The sequence below is a fragment of the Condylostylus longicornis genome, unplaced genomic scaffold (assembly GCF_029603195.1).
Source record: "Condylostylus longicornis isolate FDR11 unplaced genomic scaffold, ASM2960319v2 ptg000551l, whole genome shotgun sequence".
NCBI classification, from domain to species: domain Eukaryota; kingdom Metazoa; phylum Arthropoda; class Insecta; order Diptera; family Dolichopodidae; genus Condylostylus; species Condylostylus longicornis.
The window spans coordinates 4,152-15,951 of NW_026578509.1; the positions used below are offsets into that span (position 1 = coordinate 4,152).

The 11,800-nt window shown below is 43.8% G+C and overlaps 1 protein-coding gene across 1 annotated transcript; it reads right to left on the minus strand.

The window, feature by feature from the left end:
* Positions 1–4,094: 4,094 nt before the first annotated feature.
* On the minus strand, positions 4,095–5,447 carry LOC129617530 (tubulin alpha chain). The gene has a single exon (XM_055532711.1). The coding sequence runs from the start codon at positions 5,445–5,447 to the stop codon at positions 4,095–4,097; it is 1,353 nt and encodes a 450-aa protein (XP_055388686.1).
* Positions 5,448–11,800: the final 6,353 nt, after the last annotated feature.

Sequence of the window (11,800 nt, forward strand, 5' to 3'; positions counted from 1 at the left end):
TTCCCAAGTGTCTACAAGTATATTCAATCCCATTATTGGAATGTCCGACCTTTTGCTTATTGGTCCTTTTCAAAGTCCGACCGATTTCTCTACTCTCTCCCCTTTTACTTCATGGCATTCTGCTTTATTTGTTTTTCTTTTCTCCTTAACTCTCCTATTCGTCTCTTGCATGCTCCTCATTTTGGATACGCATGTCAACTTGCTGTGGTCACGCTTTATATGGGATGTATTGCCAACGTGGAAGTGAGCCTCACATATTCGCGATTTCATCCCCTCGATGTCTCTCAGGTTCTGATTCGCATGCTTTCTGGCTGTCCTTTGTTTTATTCGGCATTGGGATTTTTTTTTTCTTCATCGCTCAGAAAAAAAAATCATTTTGTGGATCTCTATTTGTTTTTTCACGCTTTCTGCTTTTTCGTTGGACCGCCATTCTTCGCAATTTGGATGACTTGGACCTAAAACTCCTAGAGCAAGGACTTTTCGACGACACACAGACACAATGGCTTTAGTGCTGAACCTGCTTAGGGACAGATCTGGCCCTAAGCGTTGCATCTGTTTAGCGGGAGAGAAGAATCTCTACTTGAACGATTCTTTTTGGGAATTTTTAGAAAGTATTATGGAAGACGGATCGAAGCCAGGACCGCCTCCTTCAAAAAAATCAGGTCAATAACGCTTCATTGCTACCTTCCCATAGAAACCTTGATGCAGGCGGGAAAGCCCCGCCAAAGGGCGGACCACCTGGAGGAAAGGCAAGCGCGAAGAAGGCGCCTCCCCCAATGAAGGGGCCTCCGAAAGCTTTAGGTCCTCCCGCAAAGGTGAACATGAGCACTTGAGAACCATGCAATCCTAGACGTCAGGCTGGACCCTCCATTATTGGGCGCAAATTGCACTGGGATGCGCTTCAAGGGAAAGGCATCGAGGGAACAGTGTTCCAGGAATGTAGGATAGTGAGCATTGTATAATTTGCTCATGGTACCTTCCAGTAACTGCTGATGTCATCATGGCTGATGATGTTGCGACGATGTTTGACGTCGAATCAATGAAAAGAATATTTGCAGGTGCAAAAAGAGAAGGTAGGCAAAGATGATTCGTGTTTCGAACAAAAAAACCGCACTTTGTAGCGCGAGGGAGCCGTCGTGGAACTATCGTTGCTGAAGATTTGAGCCGAAAAATTATTGCAGGGGAGTAGAGCGCAAAACGTAGCCATTGTACTGTCAAGATTGAAGTTTCCTGCTGAAGAAATAGCGGAGAAAATTGACACACTTGATGCAAATGGTTTGGATAGAGAAACTCTGGAGCGTGTTCTGGATGTAAGAAACTCCAGAAAAAAAAAAGAATGGTAATTTTGCAGGTGGCTCCATCACCGGAAGAACTCCAAGAATATGAAAAGTTTGTCAGAGAGAAGGAAGAGTTTGAAACCCTACGGGATATAGAGAAAAAATACTGGCCGCTGTTTAAAGTTGCCAGGTAGGGGATTTGACTGAGAACTTTGTAGACTGCTTTGCGCTGCAGGATAAGGGAAAAGTGCCGAATTCTGTTGACGAGTACAAAAGTTCCGGAAATCGTTTCCGAGTTGAAAGTTGCGCTCGATGTCCTGCATGAAGGAGGAAGAGAGGTGAGTATGCCAACGAAATCGAGAAACTTTATTGTTTGATGGGTAGGTGCGAAAAAGTCAAAAATTTCGATCCCTTCTGGTTGCCGTCTTATTGTGGGGGAATTTCGTAAATCATGGCGTTTCGGAGGAACCTCCCAAGCCTGAAAAAGGTGAGAGATCGACTTGTTATTGGTGCATTTATGTCTGATTTAGAAGAAAAAGAAGATCAATTTGGTCGTCGGAGACGCCGCGCTGGAACTGCAGGGTTGGAGATTCGAACATTCGGATTCACGCTGCCCTCATTGCTCAAATTAGCAGAATTTCGGACAACTTTTGATCCGTCAATCACCTCGCTCCATTTTATTATTGCAAATATGGTTAGCGACCATAGTTCTTGTGATTTTTTGCTACTCTTGTGTTTTAATAAGATTCTTTTTCTCAGATCTCCTCTCAACCAAAAGTCGAACTCCATCTCATGTGCGATGAAATGCCTTCCATTTCGGGTGCAGCAAAATTGACTGCTGCATCACTCAAGGATCTTTTATCCAACGTTCAAGAGGTACACAATTTTGATTGTACTCCAGTTTAATTGATTTAATCAGGGAATAAAGTTTCTTGAAGGGGAGCTAAAACTGAAAAACGTCCAAGAAGTCTACGGAGATGGAATGCAATCCATGACGAAACTTCATTCTTCCTCGTCAAAACTTTACGAGGAGATTAAAGTGAGAGATGCAACGGACTTCAAAAAGACGTTTTTTGCTTCTTCAGGGGAAATACGACTTTGTGACTGAATTCGTTGGCGAAACTGCCGCTTATTTCGGTGACGCGGCGGCAAAAACGAAACCAGAGGCACACGAGGAATTTTTCAAGACACTTGCACTTTTTCTATCGCGATTTCAAGCATGCGTCAATGACTACATGAAAAATACGAAGAAATTTCAGGATATATTAGTGAAAAGCGCCCAAGATAAAGGTCTCACTTATACTGAAGAGCCAGGTAATGAAAACAAGCAGTCATGCCACATCGTTCGGTGCAGGACAATCACCCGGTTCTGATGTCCCAGTCCCAAAAGCAAAGGCTCCCCCTAAGCGGAATATCGAAGACCCTAAAGGTTTCGTTGAGAGAGCGATGAAACGACGAGCGAGCGTGGGAGCGCCCCCTCAAAATAATGTGGTTGTGCCCTGCAGAGTCGCTGCAGCCAAAGTCCCCTCACCAAGTGAGGCGAACAGAAAGTTGATGAGTGACGTTTTTTTTGTATGCAGAAGCTCCAAAGGCTCCTATCCCGTTCAAGAGACAAACAATGAGACGGTCCACGGCAGTTGGCGCATTTTATGGTCTTGGAGGAGCACCGAAAGCACCGATTGATACCCCGACCAATTCTGCAAAGAACTCGGCTCCGTTGTCTAGTAATAGTGATACCGAAATTGAACGAAGGTGAGAGAATGGTTCATGAATGGAAGACGTTGTTTGCGTTGTAGAGCGAGTCGTGACTTTGTTGTGCGAGCTGAAGCAGATGGAATGAGATCTGATGGTGACGAAACGCACCTTCATAAAAGACCGTCAAAAAAACACCAAATAGACCGAAAAGTGGGTGAAGCTGAGAAAAACTACTCTGATGATTAAATTATTGTGATAGAAATGATGCGACGTATCGGGGATTAGGAAATCTTATTAGGGGATTAAGCGAAGAAAATGGAAAGCCTTTTGACCGAAAGAGAGGAAAGTGTCACACCAAAGTTGTCGATAGAGCGCTTGAATTGGCGCTAGAGGCTTATATGAGATCCGAGTCCCAAACAGAATCTCTCCATTGATAATTTAGAAACGCCACCCTTCATTTCTGGAGGCTTCACTCCAATCAAAGGGTTTTTCCTTTTTTTCTCTTTGTAATTTTTTCATCTCTTGGATGTTCTGCAATTCTTCAGTTTGTCTTTTCTTAACGTCTTTGAAAGTGAGCGGCCTCCGTACGGCCGTCTTAGGTTGTGTGGGACAGAACTGTCTTGGCCATGTATTATTGTCTTCCCAGCAGCGTGGTAACTTTCTTCTGTAACTTGGCTCACCTGGCTGACGTCGTAAATCTTGAAAATATCGTGTTACGGTTTTCATTGGGATTCGTTCCAACTCTGAATAAACAAACTTCAGAGAACAACATTCTAATCATTTCTCACTCAATTCTTTTGGTTTTGGTTTCCATTTTTGTTTAATCCACGACTGGATTCTTGCAGCTGATGGCATTCCTTATAACGAATCGTCAGATGCCGAGAGTCCCAATTGTTTGAATCCGAGTTCAAAACAAAACACTGCAAAGTTGAAAAATCAATAGACTGATGAGATGAGACTATAATAAAACTAATTTTCAAATCTATTGATCGTTAGTTGTGAAAAAATTGATTCTCTTGGACATGAAGAAGCGTTTATTGAACACAACAATGTGGTAAAAACAATTTAACAGAAACCAGAAGCTCTTTGAAATAACCATTTAAAAATGATCACTTAATTTTTTTATCCCTCAAACACCCCTTCTTCATCACCCTCTTCACCTTGCGTTTCGATTCCCACCTCCTCGTAATCTTTCTCTAATGCTGCTAAGTCTTCTCTTGCTTCGCTGAACTCCCCTTCTTCCATACCTTCACCGACATACCAATGCACAAATGCGCGCTTAGCGTACATCAAATCAAACTTGTGATCCATGCGGCTGAAAACTTCAGCAATCGCTGTAGAGTTCGATATCATGCAAACAGCGCGCATGACTTTCGCAAGGTCTCCACCAGGGACGACGGTTGGGGGCTGATAGTTAATGCCGCATTTGAAACCAGTCGGGCACCAATCAACAAATTGAATTGTCCGCTTTGTTTTGATGGTGGCAACTGCTGCATTCACATCCTTTGGAACGACGTCACCGCGGTACATCAAACAGCATGCCATATACTTCCCATGACGTGGGTCACATTTCGCCATCATATTCGTTGGTTGAAATGCAGCTGTTGTGATTTCTGCTACGGAGAGTTGTTCATGATAAGCTTTTTCAGCGGAAATAATTGGAGCATAGGAGGACAGCATGAAGTGAATGCGAGGATATGGCACAAGATTTGTTTGGAATTCCGTCACATCAACATTGAGCGCACCATCAAACCGCAGTGATGCTGTGAGAGATGAAATGACTTGTCCGATCAAACGATTCAAATTTGTGTAAGTTGGGCGCTCAATATCTAAATTACGATTACAGATGTCATAAATCGCTTCATTATCCAACATCACTGCAACATCAGTATGCTCCAATAGGGAATGTGTTGAGAGAACTGAATTGTAGGGCTCGACGACGGATGTTGCAACTTGAGGGGAGGGCCAGGTACAAAAATTGAGCTTTGATTTCTTCCCATAATCGACAGAGAGTCGCTCTAGCAATAAACAACCCAAACCACTCCCCGTTCCACCTCCAACAGCGTTGAACATCAAGAATCCTTGAAGGCCAGTACAAGCATCTGCGAGCTTTCTGATGCGATCCAAGCACAAATCAACGATCTCCTTTCCGATTGTGTAGTGACCTCGTGCGAAATTATTCGCTGCATCTTCTTTGCCCGCCAGAAGCTGTTCTGGATGAAACAACTGACGGTATGTTCCTGATCTCACTTCATCAATAACTGTTGGCTCCAGATCGACAAACACGCAACGTGGAACGTGTTTACCAGCACCGGTTTCTGAGAAAAACGTGTTGAACGAGTCGTCTGCGGCTGTGTCTCCGGAACGCATCTGGCCGTCTGGCTGAATTCCGTGCTCCAAGCAGAATAACTCCCAGCATGCATTTCCAATTTGGATACCCGCTTGACCGACATGGATGCTGATGACTTCTCTCATTTTTTAGAAAAATCGAATTCACCAATTTGATCGCGAATAAACTGCTGAAACGAAAACTATTTATGTGAGGAGGTGCTTGTTTGAGTGACACTTGTTTGCTTCAGTTCGTTGAATATGTGGAGCCACGTAAAGGTACAACAGTAGAGCACTACTCCAATTCGAATATTGATGCAGAAATTATGAAAATTCAACAATAATAAGAAGTTGTCAAGAACCCACTGATGAATAAAAGGACTCTGGCCTCTGCTCCTGCAAACAGATTGTTATGCTCGACGTGTGTATGTGTTTGTTTACTGTGGGACTTTACAAGTTCGTTGCAAGTTGAGAAAAAAGCTAAACTAAGGAGGGAAAAACAATCCAGAAAATTCAAATTGGCGCACAAACAAAACTTAGTGTACTTCTTCGGGGACACCAAATGCACCTTCGCCTCTGGTGCGTTTTGTAGTCTTTTGTAGACGAACCCTGAATTAGATGCAATTCGCTTTAATGGGGCCTCCGCCACACAGTTCACCGGATGTGAAACTAAGGAACATTGAACGCTTCATTGTGGCTGCAGCACCAACATCTCCTCGGTAGAACAAGTCAATCTGGAATGTGAAAATGAATACCGCGCAGAAATGCGGAAGTGGCGTGCAGGAATGAAGTCGGATCGGAAACAAGGAACCTTGAACTATTGAAATGCTATTTTGAATCGCATATCAAGCTTCGACAACTTTGTTAAAATGGAAATCGCATTTTTCAAATATAGGGAAGATGCATATTCTTTAAAAAATTTGGCCTCTTTGTCGAGCACGTTACAATTTGTCTGTCAATTCGAACCTCTTTTAACAATTCGACATCTAACCTCTTCAACCTTCTAGCAATAGATGAGAACGGGATTGAAAGCAGAAATGACAAGAATGAAACTTGTTGGAAATGAAGTGTTCTAATTAGCTGGGGCTAGAATAACTGGTTTTGCTTGGCAAATGCGACACCTCGTGAAATCATGACCATCCACAACAGACACACCAGGTTCTCCACCTTTCGTCTTTCGTTGTTTTTGCTCGGACGCTTTTTGTTGAGTAGCGGGAGATGGCGCAAGATCTGCTGTGTCCTCATCCTCTTTCCCATCGTGTCTATCCGCATGATGACAACATTTGAAGCGTCTTGATGATGATTGTTTGCTGAGTTCTTGTGCGATGAATTCAAGAGGTAAAGCAGGAGCAGAGTCACACGATGATGAAGCAAACCATTGGGTGTGTGTTTGAGTGTATCTTTTCGTCAATCGTTTCCAACATCGCAGTGAAGCAGAAGTCGTAAAGGGTCGTTTTCCTATTTGGCTGATCAATACCACGAAATCATCTCTCAATATAATTGGAGATGTTCGCGATTTCCAGCACGAATCAATAGAATCACTTCCAGAAGAATCGCTTTTCGTTCTCGTCGTTCTTTTCTCAATTGCTGGTCTCCCCATCTGATTTTCGGGCGAGACGAGAAGTGCGAGTGCTCGCATCAAATCAGAGGTGGAGAACGCATCTTGAGGTTCAGGAGATTCGTTTCTTTTTTTACAGATTCCTCTTGCTTCAAGCGTCTCAGATTGCGGGGCTCCAGTCGTTGGGTCGGAAACGAAAGCTCGATGAAGTTCAGGAGCATTCGCTTCGAGATCAGAATTGCGCGAAGGTTGGTGGGTCACTTGAGGTATGAAGGCTTCTGACGATATGGAGGGATTGAGTTTCCTTGAAGATCTCGTTCCTGTTGTGTTGAGCGGTGAATTAGAAACGTCGAGTGGACTCATCGAATCATTGGAATGAGCAGAATGGGGAGACACAGATTTAAGAGGCATGGGAACAAAATTCGATGGAGTAACGCGCGTCTTCTCTAAATAATTATCATCTAGGAATAATCGAATACGTTGAAGTACAATTCGAAGAGCAACATCAGGAGGAGAGAGACGAATAACAGATTCCAATTCTAAGAGTTCTTGTCTCCATATCACAGAAAATGGAGAGTGGGATCCAAGAGGCGATGTCACCCATGGAGGCGTCACGTACTGAATTTTAGACCGTTTTGGTGGTTGATCGCTTTCATCATGTGGAGCTGTGGGACTTTCTGCCTGATCTTGAACTTTTGAAGTGGCATCATCTGTATTGCTGAGCAATTGAGCTGCAATACTCGAACTCTCTTGCGTGTCTCCGTTTGTTCCAAGTTGCGACCAGGAATGTGGTTGATCGGTTTGAGTTCGTCGCTGGGATTCCGAATAGCGTGGTGAACAACAGTCTTGCAACGCCTTTTCCGCACCACGATCGTTGAGAAAATTGAGTGTTTGAGACAACGCGCCTCGAGGAGTTCTTCGCGGCGAGTGTCCCAAAACGTGTTCCGAGCGGAATGTGGCACGTGTGTCGTCGCAATTCCTCAATTCAACGCTTTGATTCCAAGTATCTGTCAACGCGGCAGACGACCAACTTCTCTTCCGTCTTGATGGAATATGAGGGCGTATCAGTGGCTCGCAGTGCTGATGTCCTTCGATAGATGTTGAAGTCAAACTTTGGCGCAAAACTGGTTTATGAATATTCGATTGTTGGAGTGATAAGGTTGGGCGATAGGCGGCTTGATCTTCAGAACAACTTTCATAATCGTCATTGTCACTTAAATCGAAATTGTCATTAGAGTCACTCTCATCTTGTTCTCGTTGAATAGCTTCTTTCGAGCAAACTTTGACTTCCTCCATTACTGTTTTTCTTGGCGAGTCTTTCGTCGCGCTTGTTGCATCCTGCTCGTTTTCTAATTCTCTTTGAACGGTTGGAGACGAAAGGAATTGGGACGCAACGCGCGATTTATCAAGAGCGTCGACCTTTGTGTCTGATGATAAAGCTCTTTTTGTAATTTTTAATCTTCTCTTTGAAATCAAAGATGAACGACAAGCGTCTCTTAATATCGAGGCGACAGTGCGTGACTCTTTGAAGTTGGGATTGTATTTTAATTCCTCCCCCAGCAAATAAGGGACAGTTGGAGCGGGAAAAGGGAGACTTCGTAAATGCATCGCTCGATAAAGACTTCCACAAAGAGAAAAATATTCTGATGGGATTGTCGGACATTCAGGAGAATTAAGAAGATCCGAAAGAATTCGTTTCGTGTATTCATGTCCGGGAAATACGAGCGATGACGGATGACAATGTCTTTCTAGATGCCAGAAATTGTTGAACATTGTGGTACGATTCTCCTCAAAAGGGGCTCCACAGCCACCAAGAAACAAAGTATCGCCAGTGAAGAGACAATCAAAATTCCCCAAACAAGGAAGTTTATAAATCACTGACCCATGAGTGTGACACGGAGATTCAATGACTTCGATACAAACAGAATCCGATGAAACACCGATAGAAATTGAATCCCCATGAGAGACACGGTGAGTGCAACAATCAACAATATCACGCCAACCGCCATAAACAGAAATCCCAGGAAGCTTTTTCAGGAGTCCCTTGTTGCCCCCTTGATGGTCCCTAAGAAGAAACACGAGATTGATTGCTGATGCTCCAAACCATCAGCTTGCTTACCAATGGTGATGCGTTGTTAGAATTTTGTCAATCGCGATGGGACGTCCGCCGTAATGGGAAAAAGAGATCGTTTGAACGGCTTCAAGAACAGCTTCAGAATCTCCAGCATCAATGACAACAGCAGACAAAGCATCAGGTGATTGTGATGCTGTTGTCGATAGAACAGAAACAGGTTTAGTGGGATCAGCAGTTGCGGATTGATGTTTTGTGATGTGGGTGGTCCGGTCTTCCAAGTTGGTTGGTAACAAAGTTGCTGGAGTTCCGTAAAATGAACCTCGATTGACAAGAAGATACGCATAATTATCAGAAAGGCAAGGAATTGAGTGAATGCTAATGAATGACCCTGATGCAGTTGTGACGTCAGTGCGGCCTGAACGTGAATGGGGTTTACCGCCCGTTGACCACTTCAAAAATTTGACATGAAGGGATCCGATTCGGAGAATATAAATATGTCTAACGAAGAGTGTCAATAGAACTTGGGTACAACCAGCAAGAAGAAGTCCCAAGAGACCTGAGACGATTTTGAGAACCAAAAATGCAACAAGTGTTGGAATGAATATGAAAAGCAGCAGGAAGATGAGAAGACTTGATGCGAAGGCTTTCCATCCTAAACAACATTTTCGCTGAAATGCGATTCCTTCTCGCATTTCAATTCTAAAATTTCTTGATGGTATCTTCCTGTTTTTGAATCTCGCGAAACAGAAGTAGGAGCGTGACTGTTACGGACAGTTCTTGCGGTTTTTTAAAAGGTATTGAATAAAACAATTTTGCAATCAAACAAATTCATGTGATGGTCTTTTGCCAGCACCTCCATCGTTAGCTGAGCAACTAGGATCACTCAGCTAAGACGCATGCGGCCTTCGCTGCTTCCTCAAGATCGTCAATTATTTGACAACGAATTCCTGAATTGTCGAGAATCTCTTTCCCCTTTTCCACACGATTTCCGACCAAGCGAACAACCAGAGGAAGTTGCAGACCCGTTGCCTTCGCTGCAGCAACCAGACCCTCCGCAATCACATCGCACTTCATGATTCCTCCCTTTGAAAATATTGATAAACACTACCGAGAGGAAACTGAACTTACGAAAATATTCACAAAAATCACTTTCACTCTCGAATCACGCTGAATAATTCTGAAGGCTTCTGTCACCTAATGAATAGAAGTGGGGGAGTTAGTTGTGGGAAATGACACTCACCTGATCAACATTAGCTCCACCTCCAACATCAAGAAAGTTGGCTGGCTCTCCTCCGTGGAGTTTGACAATATCCATTGTAGCCATAGCGAGTCCGGCTCCATTCACGAGACAGCCAATTGTTCCATCCATTGTTACGAAGCTCAATCCGTGTTCTTGAGCTTCCCGTTCGCGAGGGTCAATACGACTCGTGTCTGAAATACCGCGATAGTTCAGTTGGATAAAATGCCCGACAAGTTATCAAATAGGAGATTGACTTTGTTGCACTCACCTTCCATTCCCATAATTTCTGACTGCCGAAATGCTGCATTGTCATCAAAATTGAGTTTCGCATCGATGCAAACAACTGAAAGAACTCAATATTACTGACAATAGTTATTCACTTACGATGATCAGGACACTTGTCCGTGATTGCTAGAGGATTGATCTCAACTGTAGTCGCATCTGTTTTGACAAACAAAGCAAATAATCTCGCAATCTGATCCGCGACATTCAGAGGGAATGCTTGAGTGTCAGTCGCAACTCCCAACGCTTTCGCAGCTTGAAGACACTCATCGCGTGAAATGTCTTGAGAATTTTTTAAAACGATCTGATTCAAACAAAAATGAACATTTTTTCGGCTCAACTCCTTATCACCTTCACAACCGCATCGGGATTCGTTTTCGCAACTTCCTCGATGTCCATTCCACCCTGAGAGATAAACCATTAGAAGGCCGGGAAGATTCATCGCCCACTTGTTTGCTTATCACAAGAACTGGACCACCAGCAGTCGGATCCAAGACGATCGCCAAGTAGAGCTCTTTCATTATATTAACACCCTCAAGAACAAGAACTTGTTGAACTGGCTCCCCCTCAGCAGTTGTTTGGTGCGTCACCAGTCTGTAGCCAATCATTTGCGAAGCCATTTGTTGCGCTTCTTCGGGAGTCGAGCATATTTTGACGCCTCCCTTCAGTCCAGAAGTTAATGTGCCTTTGCCGCGACCACCAGCGAGAACTTGAGACTTGACGATGATATCGTTTGCCCCAGTCTCCTTCAACTGCTTAGCGACTACAAGGAAAAAGATTCAATGTGAAATAATTGGATGGCGCACTTGTGAAAACATCTTGTGGCGTTGATGCTACACCTCCACGCTGAACATTGAGACCAAATTTTCCTAAAATTGCTTTCGATTGATATTCGTGTAAGTGCAAAGAGCGACGTTGTTGGTGCAGAAAGTGTGAAGAACGCAAAGAACGAAGAAATTGTACAAAACTCATTATTGAAATATTGAAGTATAAAACGGATTACTAGATTGAAGTTCAGTTTGATTTCGCAATGCAGAATTTGACCTCATGCAGACGCAGCCAGATGCGGTCCAGGACGCTCCAATCACTGTTTCGTCGCTTCTTTCATTCAGCGTCATCAGGAAGTGCTAGAGATCTTGTCGTTATTGGCGGGGGTTCTGGGGGTCTTGCACTTGCTAAAGAGGCATCCAAACTCGGTGCCTCAGTGACACTCTTTGATTTTGTTCGGGTACATAAGACGCAAGATTTGTGTTCCCTCATTGTCTTTTCCCCAGCCTTCTCCTCATGGGACTCGATGGGGACTTGGAGGAACTTGTGTGAATGTGGGATGCATTCCGAAGAAGTTG

Excerpts from the sequence above, each read along its gene's own strand:
- LOC129617530 (XM_055532711.1), bottom strand. The coding sequence starts at position 5,447 with ATGAGAGAAGTCATCAGCATCCATGTCGGTCAAGCGGGTATCCAAATT.